Genomic DNA, 19,562 nt, shown 5'->3' with positions numbered 1-19,562 from the left:
ATGTTAAAATCATGTTGCATTGAGCAGCCCTCTGACACGTGGGTGGGCCATATTTGCACGTTACTCCTCCATTGCACTCTATGTGTCACGGGTAAGACACAAGCGAATCTTTCATGATGAAATGTTCTTTAACTTACTTTTCTGAAACTGTAAGAGGCCGGGCAGGCTATAGGGCAGTGCGACTGGTCCGGCCGCACTGAGCGCGACCTGTTGGGAGGGTGCTGTGACATCAGGGTGGGCGCTGTGCATAGCAATATCTTATGATGGGAGAGATGAGGGGCACTTATGTAAGTGGTAGGGAGAGAATCCGAGGAGGCAGTCATGGGGCGCGGGGTGCCAAAATTGATTGTCACACCTGGCGCCACAAGCGCTAAAGCCAGCCCTGGTGAGAGGTAGTCTTTGCTCTGTTCCCTTACTTGCTATCTCTTCATTTATATTTGTATGCTTTATTTGCTCATGCACTTTCTCAAGTTTATTGTCCACTGTGCTAAGATTGAAGGTTCTCTGCATTATTTGCCCGGACAACGCTCTTCAAATCTACTCATTGATGGACTAACTTGCAGCGTTATTACTTCTGTGTATATGAATACCAAACATTCAATTTGATACCACGGTAATATATGGTTGCTTTTATTTTTAAATATGTACTGTACAGCGCTATGAAAGCCCGTTGAGTGGAGTTGGCGCTACAAAAGGCAATCAATATATACAGATAAATAAACTAAAAGCCAATACACTTAGCAAGAGACATCGCCACCGGGAGCCAGGCCCAGTATGTCTCCATCAGAGCATGACAGCACAAGGCGAACACTACAATCCGTAAATTCAACGCAAGAGAACCACGGGCACTCAAGCAACAAGAGCAGGCAAGGTAATGTTGTAAACTTAGGGAAAGGGTGCATGTACTATCATGTTCTGCGCATACTGTGGGTTGCCCGCAACAAAAGGGTAAGAAAAAGTATTTTTTCTCATTCACATCAGAGCAGAAGACTCAATCAGCTGAAAACGTTTTCAGATCCAACGTGAAAACGCTTGAAAAATTCGCATGGAAAACAGGATGCAGGCACACTCGTTGCATTAAAGTGGAAAACTAACTGAGTTTTTCTTAAAACATAAAACGGATAGCCCCATAAAAAAGCAGGGCAACAGGGCCAGATGCAAATAGGCTTTAGATTGGCATAAGAGCACTCTGGCGCTGTCCTTGGGTCGAACAGAACGGACAGGCGGCGGGCGCAGGTGCATAACACGCAGCTCCAGCCGCCACCTCCTTCCTCTGGCCTCGCATCAAAGAGCAGACGACGCTCACCTGACGCCGACCGGCCGCTGGCAGACACTCAGGCGCACGTGCAGCGCGTGCTCTCTGATTGCACCCAGGCTCGGCTGAGCTGCGCGCGTGCCTGGTGGGAGCGGCTGCGCGCGCGAGCAGCAGGGGGCGCCGGAGAGCGCTATAAGGAGCGCGCGCGCCTTCCAGGATTGCTTCCTATTGCACCTTCCCGGCCACGGAGACAGCGGCGTCCGGTTCAGCGAGCCCCGTGGATTGGGAGCAGAGCCGGGCTGTGACGGGTTGGGGCTTGCATCAGTCAGTTTGGACCCGTGCCTGGATTTGCATTGCTGGATCGGGTTGTGGGACCTGCTGAACCCCTGGAGCAGGGGGCTGTTGGCTGCGGAGATGTCGCTGCGGCGCTGGGGTCTGGGCGCTGTGCTGCTGGTGGTGCTGCTGCTGTTGGCCGCCGGCCGGCCTGCGTGGGGTGAGTACACCTGTATAAGGCAGCGGGGCCCCGGAACCGGTTGTTACAGATGACTCCCGTGTTAAGCACACATTCGCTGCAGTGGCTGGAGCTCCGTGGGGCGGCGCAGAGCCCAGGGCCGGTGGCTGCGGGTCTGCAATGGGTTCTGAGAAAGGAGATGGGTTTCTTCATATTGGGGCGTCTTGTACCGTACCCCACCCACTCCAGGTGTTTTTTGGGGCTTTTTTTCCTATGGGAGTATTGTCCACCTTCAGACTGGATGTTTACACCGCTCAAAGGAAATTAAATACAGGTGAGCTTGAGGCCCTTGAGCAAGTGACGCTACGCAGGGTGCCCCAATTCTCTTTCCCCCCCCCCCCCAAGCAGAAGCTGCCTCTGTGCTAACCAGCAGCGGCGCAACGCTTCCCAGCCCCTGCTGGGGGCGCTATCCGCGCCTTCTACCGCCCAATCCCCTAAGGAGATGGACTGGCTGCTGGGCTGTCCGAAGTAAATAGGCCGGCATGTCGGTATTTTTGGTCTTTTACGTGGGGAGCGTTGAGCGAGGCTGCGAAATGCCCCCGCCTACTGCGAACACCTGCCCCTGACGTGGATGGCTACCTCGTGCGTGGATGGAGTGGTGGTATTATTTGTGCGCTCCCATAATGGGGTGCTCTGTTATTTGATGCAACTGACGGCTTCTCCCCCCCCACCACCACCCCATTGGACATTGATCAGGCTCCGTGCTGCTGCACCGCCTCTGGATGGTCCACCGTCCGGCTCTTCACCCAAGGTAGGCGCTGTGAGTGACCGCTGCAAGCAAAGGGTCAGGACCTTGACTCTGATATGGGGGACGGGTTATTGTGGTGCGAGACGTGTGAAGTGCCGTGACCTTGAATTTAGCCGCCCGCTTACGGTATGTAAACAATCCGCGTCTCCTTTGTCACAAATGTCCGTCTTCTCCGCTCCTTTCCCAGCCCTAACTGACAGCAGAGTCTTTCCTTCCAGAGCTGCATCAGCTGCCCTTGTGCTCAGCTCCCCGTGCTCCCATCCCTAGAGGGACGAACAGCCGCCCCCTCCCCTCTCTGCGGCCTCAGGGCTCGGACCGTGAGTGTGCGAACGTCTTGGGCTGTTTTAGTAAAAGCTCTTCTAGATGCAAGTCGACCTACCGTGACCCCATAATCGTCATTTAACTAACAAACCTTGATTAATACAAAACTTGCGGGGGTCCCGACCCGAGAAACTTTTCTTTCCCCTGTAGTTTTTTTTAGCCCCAAGGCCAGTTCTATCCATTGGTGAATGAATCTTCTGTTAAAGTCGCTACTTTATAAAAAAAAAATCATGAGCAAGTAATGTACTAGTTGTGCTAATCCAGGGTCCTCTATCCCAAATGCGCCCTTCCAGGGCAAAGGATTGATCCAGATAGAAGTCTTGTACATCCAGTCAAAATGCTGTTGGCATCAAAAGACGTCAGAACCCTCTTGTCATATCCGACATCTCAGTGCAATGGTCTGTGACTCGTACTTTGCTGAGAATGCTGCCCTTTAGTATCGAGACTGGAGACGCTATCACAAAGTTCTTTCCCGAGAACCCTGGCTTGATAAAAATGAATGCTACGTTTCTTGGTGTCTTGCTTATGCATGATAAGCACCTAGTCTCCCTGCATCGGCCTACCTCGATGCTCTTCTAGTGACCCGAATCAATGCACCCAGCTTTAATCCTGCTGCGTTATTCGGTACTTCTGGTAGTTTGTGGTGTGGATTTGTCACTCGGTGGTGGTGTTTTAGCACTCATCCAAAGAAGTGTACCTACGTCACTGAAGGGAGGTGTGACCGACTCTCACCTGGTTTGCACCCGAAGCTCAGTTTATTGTATGTGCTTACTGTTCATAAAGGTGCTGCATTGTCAGTAAGATGCAACTCTTAACATAGGTTTTGGGTGTCTCTTTGCTTTCTCAAATAACACTTGGCGCCATACAGTGAACCAATGGGGTTTTTTCTGAAGGCCACATCAAACCGCTATTGATGGAACCTAAGCTCTGTTTGCACGATGTTCCCAGTGTGAGCTGCATTGCCAATAATTTCCTTTTCTTCATTCGAGATGTTCAACATCTCGATATATGCTGCAAATGAGACACTTTGAAAAGTTTTGCTTTGTCAGATGCACATCACATCTTACAAATATTCCTGAAGTATTTAGAGTGATTTAAAACTGGTGTGTGGTTAATCAAGCTGGGGTCTGGTAGCATGATTGCTTTGATATAGTTTGCTTTGCTTCACTAGCATGCCTAGTATTTGAGAAGGTTCATGTTGCTTTCTGCTTTTATAAATAAAACATCACTTTGTATCTTTGAGTTGTACATAAAGTTACAATAAACGCAACTTATTTTGACACTTGGAGCAAAATGGGTTTCTAGAGGCTGAATGCCATAGAATCACTGGGTTGTGTTCCAGGCCATAAATATAAATCTAGGGCAGCTCATGCAGGTTTGTTGGTCTATATAGTTAGAACATTGAAAGGTTGAGAGTTCCATTGAAGACAGTGCAGTAGTTCCGTGTGTTTGATGGCTGGTGTAAGTCCGAATCTCCGGCATTCCAATGTCTTTCTTGGTCCACCCCCCCCCCCCCCCCCTTTCTTTTAATTAGAACATCTTCTCCTCCGGGAGTGTAATGTTGTTACAGCTTTATTCCCCTTCTGCTCAGGCTATATCATTGTTAAAGGGCCTATAACTCTGGTTCTGGGCCATTGCCAACCAGTATAGCCCTTGGCTACAGGCTGCATGTCTGTATACACAAGACATTGCTAATTCTTTTCACTTTTAATGAAATGAACTCTGGTGCAAATTTGAAACTTAACACCTATTTAGTTCTCCTCATTTGATTTCTCAAATCCAAGATGAGGCTAATCAAAGCAACTAGAAATATGCATTACTTTATAGACAGCAGCTGTAACGTGATGCAGACCTGTAAGCTCGTAACACTTAAGGGCATGCAGCCTGTTCTAGTGTATGATCAGTTCCTCTCTTTAGGTCTGTTAAGTTTGCATGCATAGGGCCTGATTCTGAGACATCACCAGTGCTGCCAGAACAAGTATGATGGCTTGCAAAAAAAATCCCACAATGGCCTCAACCCAAACATCAAAGATCGCAGCAGACTTTCTGGACATTCAGAAGGCAGTTTTTCCAGGGGTGCTGTTAAACTCTGCCACACAGTGGTTGGCAGTTTTGTAGAGCTCTAGGTGGAGTGGCAACTCAGCCAGCCGAGTTTACTGCCCACCCCTATTCCAAAGTATATAGAACGTGAACTATCATACTAAACTACAAAGGCCATCATTTTATACTGGGGTGGGGGGGCACCTAGAGTCATGACTGCACCTTTACATAGTTACTGTGTCTTCCGTGGTATAGGATTTCTGTTCACTCTCTGCACATGCTGACATCTTTTTTCCTTATTTGATCTCTTCCCCTTTAGTTACCCATTTCTAATGGGTCATGCTGTGATGGTGACAGCGTGTGCCATTCAATTTGATCTTTGGTGCACCAGAATGGTACCAGTCATTGGCTTACTTCCTTAAAAGTACATATTATATGGCTTCTATTATGGTCATGGTAGCAAACAGACTGCACAACTGCTTTTTGTCCGCAGTAGTTATGAACTCCTAGAGAATTAATTTGGAGCCCAGCAATCATGGGTGTGTGATCCCAACTGATACATTTGTTCAGACCTTGAAATGCAGATTTTGAAGACAACTGGAAATGCTTTGTGCAGCATTACAAATGGGTAAACTGGTTAATTGGGTAATAATGGTAGATTGAGAATTTCAGTATCCTTTTGAGTAGTGACTTATTGAGCCATCGAACCTACTGGTGCCTACCATCTGTACATGCTAGAGGGTAATCCTTAGCAATCTTTCAAATGATGATGGCACACCGTACCAATATCTTTCAGATCGCTGCATCCAATGTTTATCTTGAATTTCAAACCGAAGGTACTCTAGCTGCGTTCACTGCCATACCCTGATAAGATAGGTCAATGAGACTGTCCCTATAATAGCTGAAGAGTGAAGGGGTGCATGAGCACAAGCTAGCAAAACCAGTTGAGCTGGTTCTGAAAGGATATTTGGGATGTCTGTGACCTCCTATCCTTGTTTGTTCCTTTCACTCCTCTTCCACCCCTGGAATTTAAAGGGGGTGTTTTGGGGTAATTCCTGGCCATCCCATATGGAAGGAAGTACTTTGCTATTTCTCACTGCGCTTGATTAGTGAAAAATTAACTCTAGCGAACTCTGGTGCAGTAGCTGAGGTTAAACTGTGACACGAAGGAGACTACAAACTGAAAAATGGAAATGATTTGCAGTAACCCTGAGCTTCGGTCCAGAGTCGAGGGGTACTGATGTAAATTGGACCATTAGATCTATGCAACCAGTGTGATTCAAAACATTATTATTGTACCCAAATTTGCATATTCCAACAAATATAACTGGCCACGATTTCTTACAGCAGAATCTCGACGGTTCTTTTAGGGGGGAGGGGTGACCTCCAAGATTAATTCATTCCAGTGGTGGTCCACTTTTCTTGATTTCTTAATTGCAAGGACACATCTGCAACTACCAGCACCTTGACAAAGCCCTTTTTGCAGACAGGCAGCATTTGACTTCTCTGGTTTGTACTTGTTCCCTTATCACTGTAAGCAGCTTGTTTGACTATCCTTGATCAGCTTGGTGGCTGCTATAACACTTTAAACTTGCTTTGGAGACTGTCTATTGTCTCTGCTCTGAGCGTATAGCATGCTCCAACCAGACGAGTCAACTTCTCGAACTGATTGCTTGTACTTTTTTTTTTCTTTCTGTGACTGTGGTGGGGGCATTGAAATAACCTTAAGTGGCAATTTTTGAACGCTGCAGTCTAAAATACAGCGATTCTCCACTTTTTTTAGTATTTGACAAGAAATGGACCATGAATTTGATTATTTTCCTGATGCATGTGCTTTATCCATCTAGTAGTATCAAAGCAGCTTATCACTTCATGTCTACATTGTCGACTGTGCGATGCTGTCGTTTAAACATAACAAGCAAATCAAAATCTTAGGTATCCAGAAATAGCCAAAAGGTCGATCTATTTCTGTCAACACCTCTGCCATATCACTTGGGAGCAGCAGCCGGGCCAATTAATCTATCTAAATGCTACTGTATCAATGTGCAACCCCTTTGAACCCTCCAGCCCCCCCACCAAAAAATGGTTCGAAAGCCTTTGGCCATTCCTGGGTCGTTTTGGAGTGATCTATCTATCAAGTGGAGGCTGAGAAAGTGTTTTTGTTACATCAATTTCCAAAAATGTGTATTTAGACCATGGTGTTTGAGGGACTCGCGAGTTCCGCAAACCCAATCTGAATCATTCAGAACCTTTTGATAGGCCGGGGGGGTGGGTCTTTTCCTTGGCCATCCTGCTTCCACTGGAGCAAGACAGATTGCCTACAACACTAGAAAGGGATGCAGGAAGCCATTACAGGACTCTGACTAATTTCCTAATATTAAGCGCCCTCTTTAAATAAACTAAGCTCACTAGCATTTTTAGGATATATTTAAAGGAAAAGGGGCACGCAGCCCACCCCAAGCCACAGAATGGCCAGATTCCCTGGGTCCAAAAAATATATGGGGGCATACCTTTACAGACTGTTTCCTTCTCATGAAAAAAGCCCCAGCTATCACTACAGGTTAGCTAAATATCTACTGCAGCATTCTAGAGTAGGTATCATGGACCCCCCTCGACCTGCATACCACTTGTTAAGGTCCACTGTTTTAAAAACATTTAAGCACAATAGCCTCGAATTCCCAGCTTAAGAGGACACTTGTCCAAAATGAATTCCCTCCAGTTTGGTTGTGGACCCCTTAGCACTTGAATGTCCACTCTGCACCAAAAATCAGGTCTGGTGTAACTTTAACACTGTATGCTGCAAAAAAGTGAACAACCAATCCTCATATCAACAGCTTATCTACTAAACAGTAGATTTTCTAGTTCCTGCTAACACTCATAGTATTTCAGCAGCAGCCTGTGCAGCAAACAGTGGAGGCGTGGGTTGTAGTAGTAGGGGGGGGGGGAGGGGTTGACAGACTATGGTGAAGGTAATCTAAAAAATCAAGAACACCACTTGCAAGGTAAGTGGTGTTTTATTTTCCCTATTCTGCCTACCCGGCCCCTTTTACCTCCAAGGGCCACTCCGCTCCTGTAGTAATCACCAAATAAAATGCCCCAATTGAATGAGAACACTACTGTTCAATGAGTTTGTTCAAATCATAACTTTTAGCAACTTTGTTGCTGATTACAATTGGACAAATTGAGCTCCTTTACCACCACCTAAATGCAGATTGTGCACAGCTCAGTGTTGAGCAAACTGTCACTCTTAACCCAATTTCGGCACCTCAGAATGGAATATAGTTCATTAAGGGTATGTGCTTCTAAGTCTTAACTGAGGTGAGTAAAATGGTTATCTGCACTATTTACCCGGACATTTGAAAGCTATTTTGACCTAGCAAACTGACCCTGACCCACCTGTGCGAGCGTTGTATCCCTGAGCTGAAATAAAGTGGGAAAGCAAGACACACAATTGAAGTATGAAATGCAGAACAAATCAAAACATTCAACCTCAGTCAAGAGATCTGGTAAAATCCATCATTCTTTTGCTCACCATGCCACCCCAGTTTAGACCTGGCCATATGCAAACCAGTTTGACCCTATGCCTTATAGGAACAGAGCAGCCCGAACTTTCCAAGCCAGGTCCTCCCTGGACCAGAAATAAGTATCCTAGGACTCCATGCCACTGGAGTTCAGCTATACTGGCTGATTAGGTGAAACTCCTAAACCAATCCTAGGATGTTCGTTTCCAGTCCAGGGAGGGCCTGGCAATTCGGGCTGGACTTTTCCCAATGTACACAGGGTCAAGACTGATTTGCATGAGACTGGGTTCAAACTGGAATGACATGATGACCAAAAAAATGGATTTGGGCCCAGTTCTCTGTACTGGGGGGTAAATATGACATTGTTCTGCATTTTGTCCATTTGTTGTGTTTGAAATAGTGGGGCATAAATGAAAGTGTGGGGGCATAAATGAAAGTGTGATCCCAGTTTGGTAATGGTACATTATTTGGTAATCTGTTTTTTTTTTCTTCCCCTCTTGGCATGCCATAACGTCGGAGTTCTGGTATATTAAAACTTCCATGAGCACGGTTCCTTTTCAGCCGTAAACCTTGCTCAGTTGAAGCTGTTATTATCCAGTGACCCTGGTGTGTACTGAATATTTAAGTGACCCCCGTCTTGTGCCACCAAAGAACTGTAGACATTCCTAAAGTCTGATCATTCAATTTTTGATTGAAATTCCTCCAGATTCTCTTCTGTAGTTTCAGGAATGCTACAGAATTTGCTACAAGCCCTGATAGCTGGTAATCGTCCAGTCATCCTGTTGTGTCCACCTTGTACTTAACCTAATGGCAAGTTTATACGGCTTACTGTTTACCAGTTACCCATCAATCTTTACCCAACCTTGTGCAAGGTCATTACATGTGTGCAGATGGTCATTTTAAGTTCTTCAGAATCCTAAAGTCCAGACCCTGTTAAATTCGTTTTCTTAATATGCTAGTGTTATCCTCAATGGACCGAGTAACGCTATAAATGGTGCATAAGCTGATGTCAAATTAAACCCGCCCTCTTAAAAATAAAAATCTGCACCTCTTAGCATTAGTAAGAGCTGTCCTGATCATTACCTTGCAAAAAGCTGGGGCAATTTATGCCTCCAACTGTATTGAACCTCCCTCTCCTTCGAAGACTTCACTGTCGTATGTAATGAGTTCCTTTGTGACCGTTGGTGTGATATATCATCGTTTATCTTTTCCAGCACTGCTATAAATTGTTTTTGGTATTAGTAGATCTTCTTGATGAAGACCTCGTAGCTGCACAGCCTGCACGCTTACCCCTGAAATACTTGTAATTAAATGAATCTGCTCTGAATGCAACCTAAAAGTAGCTTGAGCAATGGCACTGACATTTTTTAGGAGCAAGACAAATTGCTCAAAATATTTTTTCAGCGTGGTTAACCTTTACCACGCAGGCACTTATACACGTGGAAGTGATTTTTTTTGATGGGTTTGTACCTTTACCCCACCCCTTCCTCTACACCACAGTACTTTACTCCACTGGTAAGCATTGTAATAACATTATCGTAATTGTTTATGAAAAGGGGGTGGGTTTGAGATTTGTAAAGGTAATCATGGCAAGGGTGATATATCATTTTTTGTAGGGGGGCTTGTAAAAGGAGGTAAGGGTGAATTTAGGGTTTAGGTAAAAAGAGGTAAGAACACAGCTTAATTTGAGTCGTCGTTTGCAGGTGGGGCAGTTATGTTTGGGGACTGGATCTTGTTTGTGCCCATTAGTTTGACCCAATGAAAAAAACGGGATGAAAAGGAGTAAGACTGCATCGTGGCAGAGGGATAAAGAAACCTGTAAAGACATGAGGTGGATTTGAGAATGGGTGGTCTGTAGGGGGGCCCAGGGGCCGGTATATGCAAAGGAGGTAATTGGATTATTTTAAAAGGAGGGCTTGGGAGCCTAACCCCCCCACCCCCCAAAGAAATGTATCTGTTTACGTACTCATATCAGACTTTACGATTTGGTGTAAAGATGTGTTGTAAAGCGGTTTGGTATTACAACACACTGAAAAAGTCAAAACACGAACACCCCCAGGGTAAGGGCTTGAAGGTTAAAGACCCACGCTATAAAGTCCGATATTACATTTCAGATAGGGAAGGATAGGGAAGGATAAGAGAATATCTAACCACGAGAGACACTGGGTAAATTGTAACCCCTTACACGGAGCAAAACTTCCAATGATGCTTCTTGCACCTCCGTGGTTTAGAATGTATCAGGGAAGCAGTAAATGATTAATTCAGAGAAGTAGCCGGTGTCAGGGGCTTCTAAAGTGCTCCTAAGTCCCTTCTGTACTGTAGAAATTTAGAGGGGGGGATGGTTGGGTGAGTGCTCTGTCACGGTTCACTGTTTGGCAGAAAACCATAAAACGTAAAGCCTTGGAATATGCTTTTTAAAAAATATTTATCTTCTCACCCATCGTTAGCTAAAGCCCAGTGCGGTTTCTTAGCAGCCCTTACTCTTTTCTGCACTTGTAATTTCTTCAAGTTCCAGGGTAGTTTGGTTTGGACAATCTGCCTCTTTAATTCCTCCCATGCACTTTTCTTGCATGTCACTTTTCAACGGAATAGTGATTTTTGCATTTTATTAACACGAATGCTCTTGGGGTCAGAGCAGCTCCGAAAGAGTGAACAGCCTCTTTATCACTTTGGTTTGCAACTCTGAACTGGGGGCTATGTACTCTCGATTCTCAGACTATCTTTATTGCGTTTTCAGCAATAAAATGGTAGTTTAGTTTCCATAGAGGTTAGCAGTGTTATAACATGTATAGCTTCTGCACTACACCTAAGTAGGTGAATTAAGTTCCACCTTGTTTTTTGATCCCCAGAAGAAAGTGGGGCGGAGCTTATGGGAAGGGGTTTGGGGAGAGGGGAAGGGGGGGTTGCTGAGCAGACATCACCCTCTAGAAACACAATTGGCCGTGCTATGCACCTTCTTGTACTTTCTCATGGAGAAGTGTCCTGGCTATTTTTGTCTCGCAGAGATATGTAGCTCTAAAGTGTCGTAATCTTTGCAGCTTTTACTTTAATACAAATTTCTTGAATTTGCTGCAGCGTTCTCAGTATTTATCTATTGCAGTGCTGTTACTTTTGTAGAAATCTTTGGGGTTCACAATCTAGATTAACATTACCTAGAGGCAACCTGTGACTGTTAAATCATTGGACAGTGCAATCATTTTGAAAAAATGGCCCCAGGTGCCCTCAACCCTCTGCAACTTTTGCATATAAATGTTTATCGCATCCATTAATATGCATGTACACAGTTCAAATTTTTCTTCCATTTCTGACATAGAAATCTTTGATCACTATTGGGAGGTATCCATCAGTCTCTTGGTGTGCGCATGGAGTCATGACGTCTTGTGTGTTGTGAATTGGTGGTAGTTCTATGCAGGGAGTTGTAGCCAGTATACTCATTTCTGTTAAGGGTTTCCATATTGAGATGCAACAATTGTGTACATTCAGACAGAACTGCAGAATCTGGATGTCGCCAAGCTAACCACAATGTAGCATGTTGTGGGGGCTCTGAATTTGCTTTGTGAAGCTATTCGAGGTACCTGTGTCATGAACGATTATAAAGACTCACTTAATTTGAGATTCCCTTGGACATCTGCCATGGATTTTTAGGAGTTCCACCCAGTCTTACTCGTGTAGATGCTTTCCCCTGTTATTCTTAAGAAATATTTCTGTTCAGAGTATTGTTTGTTCAATGCTTCATAGAGTCCTGTCCTTTGTTTTCTGTAGCGTTCAGTTTAGTATTCTAGATTGTGGGTTGATGCAGGGAATTTTATCCAAACTTTGTGTAAGGCAGTGTTTGAATTCTTTCAATATTGATTTTGGACAAAATAAAGTTCTAAACACAGCGGTTGGTATGGATTTCGGACTGCTGGATCATTTTAACAGGAATGGCTAGTCGCTCCAATGCAGTTAATCCTTGTGCTGCCACTATAAATTAGCAAGCTGCCAGCATAATTGCCTGTCTTGCAATCCATTCCAGCTAACAGTAGTCCTACTGCTATAGAGGGGTCCACCCCATGCAACACCCTCCAACCCCCCGCCCCCCATCCCTACTGCAGTCACACTGTCCATACCGCAAAGGTCTTCAGTGTGCACGTGTTTTGCTGAAGAAAATGGCCAAAATACCAAAGACTAAATTCATGGGTCACTTGGTGCAAGGGCTCACTTGGTCATACTGAGGTCCCTTCACAAAAAGCAGTTACTGTACTTAAAATAAAGAGTGTGAAATGGGTTTCTCGGAACAGTTCTTGAAGAGATTGTAAAATATACTTGATTTACCTACCTACATTTGAAATCTGATGAAAATCGCCTTAATTAGGCAATCGCATGAATGTATCTGCAGCATTTTAGATTGATTTTAATATTTTTTTTAAATGGAATCTAATCATGCACGGATTGCAAGGAACGGACTGACTGGTAAGGTTTTGTTGGCTCTTCCCATCGGTGAAAACACTTTCATATACAAGCAATCAGTCGGTTACCTTCATATGTAGCGAAGGCTCATCTCAAAGGTCTTTTGCCTTTTTTAGCTCCAGTGTGAATGTTTGCTCACACCTTCAGCCAAACAGATTAAAACCATGGCATGAAAGTAGAAGCTTGCTGTGAAAGTCTACTTTTGTTGGTTTGGTCTAAATTAATATAATAGTTTTTGAGATATTGGCATCTGTAAAGAGTGCAGAGTGATTGAAAGGGCCAAACACTTGTATGTCTCGTCCATTAATTTACTCACTAATGCACCTAGTAGTAACAGATTGTTTTGAAAAATCTATGAAATCCTCCCAGCTGCAGTGGTGAGCCTCCCAAGACATCCTATTCAGTTTCAAGTTTTGAGCTTCATAATATCTCGCAGGGAGTCACTGCTGTAAATTCTTGAAGATTCTGTTTGTGACTATACCTTGTAAGTGAACTTGTAGGTGCTTAGCAATGTGTATAGGTAGTATTGCTGCACAGGGTAGTTGGTAACCATATTTTTAACGTTGATGAAGCGAATTGTGATTCGTTTATTAGGTGTTCTTTTAAGCTTTTTTCCATTTGAAGATTCACACTCGCTCCTGATGACTTCTGGTTCTGTGATTGTAATGACTTCCTGGCCATGCCAAGACTTGTACTGCTACAGTTTATCTTAATGGTATTTCCACCTGCCAACCTACACATTTATTCTTGTGTGCATTTTATTAAGTAATGTGCATAGTTTTCTTTATCAGTAAACGCTGATCAGTGAAATATTGAGCTTTCTGTCTCTAATGACTTTACTAGACCATAGCAGCTGACAGCCCAGCGGCCAAGTGCGCACAGGGGGTTGGATTGAGACTGGTGTTAATGTACCAGGTCTGGTTGCTGCCAAGGAAGTGGCCAACCCAACTGTGTGCAGTGTAGGTTGGGCAGGCATGGGTGCTTGGGTACAGGGCCTAGCCCATCCCTGCATACAACCCATACTGCTGTCTTCACATGAGCAGCAGGTATTTAAAAAAAAAACACACATTTCCATAAGTTATGTCTGCCACCATGCTGAGACTATTCGACAATGATAATGAAGTAAGCAAAATGGTGATTAAGAGAACGTGGTTTCATGGTAGACCGTGTGGCCAGCTCCTGCTGGTACATGGCTGAGCAAGATGGCGGTTGTTTATAGGGTTACATTCTGATAAGTGTGAAAAGTAAAATCCCAGACATTCACAGAATAAATTCGGTTACGTTTTTTATAGTTTGGTAAAAGGTTCTGAACACGATAAAAAACAGAGTATGATACCAAAAGTACAAACTATCTATTTAGGTGCAGAAATGAGACTAGAACTTGCATTTAAAAACCTTAACCAATCCTGCTCATCAGTTAAATTAGTTTGACCTCGGATACCACATTACTGACATCCTTGACCTTCTTATGCTGGTCACATTACTCCATAAATCATTCTACAAAAAATTGAAGTAAAAGGTCAACCGTGATTATCCATTTCAAAGCATTACTTCAATTGCTTTTGTATACTTTAGTTTGTCGCCCTAAGGGGGGTTGGTATGTCCAGATGTGTCCTGTGCACACGGTCACTGGAGCTAAGCTGTACTTGACCGAGTCCTGACTAGAGTGACACAGGTCTTGGGCTGCTGGTGTTCTGGCTCGGAAAAACTGACCTGGCAGTTCGGGCTGGACTGTTGGCATTGGCGCAGGGTCTAGACTGATTTACACAATCCGGAGTTCAAATTGAGGTGGCCTGGGATGCAAAATGGCAATGAACTTTGATGTGGGCCAGATTAATCGCCATTGGGAGATTAATTAAACCATTGCATCAGTTACTTTTTGTATACAATGATGTACAGTATAAACATGTGGTACATGGGATGCAGTCTGGAACCAAGTATTTGGGGCAGTACTGCCTGCTAAATGAGGTAAAGACTGAATGCTCTTGGTGTGGGTTGCAGTAGCACATTTCAAAGTAGATTGTGGCTTAAAGCCGAAGCGGTTGACACAGATTTTTAGAAGATTTTCCACCTGTGGACGTCGAACACTTGCTAAAAAGTAGTTGTCATTTGGAATCAATCCTGGCTTGACCAAGGCGTGTGATCTTAAGCAAATATTTTATTGCACCAGCCTCCTTTTTCTTTGACTCCCCACAGCACTTTTAAATACGTGTCCAGTATCCGCGATGTAAAAACACTATAAAGTTTTAATATGTAGTCACACAGTACAGGGTAACTGACTTGCCTCTTTAATTTATTGAGGGCAATGTGGCCGAGGGCAGGGAGGAGGAAAGTTTCAAAGTTTGTTTAAAAATTGTCACTTTTAATAAATAATAAATGGTGTGCTAAGTTGAAACAGTTTCTGCCATGTGTTAAATAAGTAGACTTTTTTTTTATATGAAACTTTACATATTTTGACATGGTGGTTGAATGCTTTGCATGCAAACTGTTTTTAGGATTCGGCTCGTGCACGGGGGTCCTACGGACAGCCAAGCGTCGGCTCTAATCTGTCTCGCCCACCTCTGAATGTGGGTGGTTTCTCCAACCAGCCGCAGGCAAAGGCACCGCAGTCCCTGCACGGGCCCCCGGTTTCCCTAATACCAGCGTGAGCTCCGGTGCACGCAGCAAGATTTGAAGTGAGGGCCAGGTGCAGTAAAGCGCACAATTGCTTTATTCTTCACGAGCATTACTATTGCAGAATGAACAATAACACTTAGTAGCAATGTTGCGGTCAGCAGGTCACAAAGTAGCACTGCGTACAAAGAATCCATTACAATGGCATATTTCACCTGTCCAAAACACACATTGGGAACAATGCTCAACAACCAAATCTATATGCATTCTCACATTTTGTTTATCTAAGCTGCTTGATAATGCACGAAATGGCTGTTGGGTTGATGCACCTGCTGCGGGTATGCGAAGTCTCCAATGGGACCACATCCACCATACATTCCTTAGCTGCCAATGAAATTGTCTCATACCGTGAAGTTTCTGTAACTGAGCCAATGAAATTGGCACCATCCAGCAGATTACAGCGACATGTTTAGACCTTTGGGACTAAAGCAAGCTAATGCTGCGGAATACCAGTTGACATTTCATAACAGACCATTGACATTGCACCCAAAATATACTTTAGTTACTTGCTGAATGCTACCGACTTTGGTACTGGGGAACCACATTAGTCCCCACATTGCCTCAAGATCCTGTGATTCTGGCCAAATTACTCACTCATGCTTTAAAAGTGTCGTTGTCTAATGCTGCTTGTGCTAATGTAAAGTACTCTACCATGTCCACTTCAGGCTAAAAACCTGAAAAAAGGAGAAATTCTGGAGGCTTGGATTCAGTTGCTAGTTTCTTCTCTTGACTTGTGTGATTCAGGGCAAATAGCCACGTCTGTCTGTGCCGGTGTCCCTTAGTGCGCCAGAAACGGAGTACACAAACATGCTGTATTCGTGTAGATCCTATAAATAAATGGATAAAAATAGGACTAACTTAGTTGTGTCTTTTTTGGTTTTAATAGAGTGGGGGGGGGGGGGATTAATCTTTTACTGAATGAAGGCCTCTGGATCCTGCAGCTGCCAATGAATGCGGTCATGTGCGCCCTTCATCCTGTATAGATGGGCTTGCTATTAAGATTGTGCTTAGAAATCGTACAAAGTCGAATGCATGTGGCCTAATGGCCAGAGCTACTGACTTTGAAACTGAGGTGCCAGGTCTGAATCTAGTCAGTCTAGCAGTGTTATTTGGGGCAAATCAATTAATGTGCCTGTACCTTAAACAAAAACTCCTCATGTGTAATGTAGCCTGATGCACGTGTAAAGAGGTCTAATTCCCTTGAGGCAAGATTCTCCAATATAACCTACAAAAAATATGACCACTGAAATGTTTGCACATGTCTCGGAGGGCTGATTGCCATATTGGAGTAGCATTTGTTTGATTGGGACTGCATAATGCAAATACTTTAAATTGCTCTACTAAAGTAAATAACTGCTTGTGTGGTCAGGGGTTTGTGTTTTATTTATTTAAATTAGACTAAAGTTGGCTCTAGAGTTGGCAGAGTCCTGGGGGTTTCAGGGTGGGCTTTCAGGTGAGTACAAGGCGAAGGGAAAGTTTTAGCAAATGTCCTATAACTGCAGCTAAAATGGGTCAGGTCAAGAAAATTAACTCTTATGGCGCAGGTTGGGCGTAAAGTCACTCTGCCCCTGTTCACTAAGCATTTCTGCCCAGATCAGATAGGCCTAGAAGCGAACATAAATCTAGCAGCACAAAGTTTTGATGAAGCAATTCAGACTGCACTAGATAAAATTGCCCCTTTTAGTAATGTGAAGGTCCAGAACAGAACGGCCCCCTGGTTTATTGACAAATTAAAAACAATTCCTGTGCAGAATCATGGAGAGAAAGTGGCGGAGAAGTAAAGATATGGGTGACCGTGAAATATATAAAAGTTACATCATGGATACATAAAACGGGTGAATAAAATATTTCTAATAGACCAGATCAAAAAGTCAGTAAACTCCTCAAAAGAACTATCAAGTTCTGAAGGAATTTACAACTCCTTGTAATCAGCCATCCATGCCTACAACTCAAGATGAGGAAAAAAATTACTGCTATTCACCTTTCTCTCATAGCTCAACAGAATAGCAAATATACTGAAGTTTTGCCATGTCCAGTGTCCGACCCCGTCCCCCACCCCCATATCTTGAATAAACTGGCAAAATGTGACTCTAAGGCAGTCGCCTCTGATATGCAGATGATCTGGTTCCCCCATTCCTCCCAAGTTTCTTTCCATTATTGCTCCAGTCCTATTGGAACAACTAATCGGCCTATTCAATCAGTCCCTTACGGAAGCGAACTTTCCCACAGTGTGGAAAGCAGTTAGAGTAAGACCTATTCTACAGAAACCGATGGCTGATATAAAACTTCACTCAAATTACTGTCTCCCTACTCCCATATTTTGGGAAGATGCTGGAATCTCTTGTTAATCAACAGCTTGTTGACCATCTTGAAAGCCATGGACTCCTAGATCCTTCCCAGTCAGGCTTTAGGGCAGTGCATAGTACGGAGACAGCATTGGTCGAAGTCACGGATAACATTCAACTGGCCTTAGACATACGTCAGTCATTCTCGTCCTGCTCTATCTGTCTGCCGCCTTTGACACCATCTCCCACAGCATTTTAGAACAGCGGCTGTGGGAGATTGGTGTCTGAGGAAAGGACCTAAAATGGTTCAAAAGCTACCTATCTGATTGCGGAACTACTGTCCAGATAGAAAACAGCATCTCATTCGAGATACCAGTTGAGATGGGAGAACCACAGGGCTCGATTTTGAGCCCTATGCTTTTCAATCTGTACATGACCCCACTGGCGAAGGTGATCAGAGGCTATGGATTGATGTCTTATCTTACGCAGAGGACATGCAGATCTTGATCACCTTAGTCCCTGACCCCTCAGAAACCAAGCAGCGTTTTAAAAACTGCATAAGTCATGTCGACAAGTGGATGAGGACAAACCATCTTCAACTGAACACTGGCAAATCAGATTATGCTCCTTGGTAAGGCCACAGAACACGGGTCCCAGAATTGGTGGCCACTTAACTTGGGTCCTTGTCCAACTCCCAAGGAAATGGTCAAACGTTGGTTTTCACATGGATAATAAACTGTCCATGAAAAACCAAATAAGCCATGTCATTGGCACATGTTTCGGTGTAATGCGCAGTCTGCGGACGTTTGTTTTAAATGGATACTGATGGAGGCGCGGAAACCATTAATACAGAGACTCGTTATAAATAGAATGGACTACAGTAATGCACTTCTGCTTTCTATAAATGAATCTACTAAGCAGGCATCCGGTTCTGCAAAACGCAGCAGCCAGGTTAGTCCTTTACCTTCTGCAAAGATCTTCCTCCGCTCCTTGTTTAAAAGCTCTTCACTGGCTTCCAGTGAAAAAACAAATCCTTTTTCAAAACCCTGTCTAGCAAACAAGCATATGTATGGGAATGGTCCCAAATATTGGTCACACAAACTATGCTGGTATCAGCCACTTAGAACCCTCAGATCCAGCAATGATGCACTGCTTATTCCTCAGAGTGCGTACTGTTAAGAAAGGGGGCAGATCTTTTCCTTTCTCTCACCAGCATCCTGGAATAATTCCTATATACCTGCGTACCATCCCCAGTCATAGCTGCTTTCGCAAAAGCTGAAGACATGGCTATTTGACAGCTGAGGCATCCCTATTTCAGAGCAGTCTGCATGTGCCATGAGACTTTTGGTAGTGATATGTGCGCTATACAAATGTCCTTGACTTAGAGTCTTGTTTGATGTTGAGAAACTAGTCCTTATGTGGGTTTGATCTTGCCGCAGCTTTGGATGTAGTTTTTTTTTTTTTGTCGAACTGGCTTGGCCTTATGGTGGACAGGCCCTCCTCTCCATGAAGGGCCAGGGACTGATCATCAAACTCCTTGCCTAACCCGCTGTAGGGCATATTTGAATTAATTGCTATTAGCAGTTAATAAAACTCATCTCCATAAAGTAAAGGTTTAAAAAATAAAACTGGTTTACCACCATCCCGGCCTCCTGCCTAAATTCTACAAGAAAGTAACTGGCTGTAGGAAATGGGTCTCTTCTGGTTGGTCTCCCTGATTGGTCAGCTTTTGTTGGGCCCTTTTCAGTTTGGTCTTGTA

At 44.1% G+C, this 19,562-nt stretch overlaps 1 protein-coding gene across 1 annotated transcript in view; it reads left to right on the top strand.

Moving 5' to 3' along the window:
* The first annotated feature begins 1,336 nt into the window (after positions 1-1,336).
* The window catches only part of VLDLR (very low density lipoprotein receptor), a 116,319-nt gene continuing 98,093 nt past the window's right edge, over positions 1,337-19,562 (top strand). Inside the window, exon 1 of the mRNA XM_086961215.1 lies at positions 1,337-1,748. Within this exon, the coding sequence (XP_086817341.1) occupies positions 1,670-1,748 (79 nt within the window). The 5' untranslated portion in view covers positions 1,337-1,669. The remainder of the gene's footprint in view (positions 1,749-19,562) is intronic.

This window comes from Lissotriton vulgaris, chromosome 3_1, assembly GCF_964263255.1.
Source record: "Lissotriton vulgaris chromosome 3_1, aLisVul1.2, whole genome shotgun sequence".
NCBI lineage: Eukaryota > Metazoa > Chordata > Amphibia > Caudata > Salamandridae > Lissotriton > Lissotriton vulgaris.
This window is presented reverse-complemented; position numbering and strand designations above follow the sequence as displayed.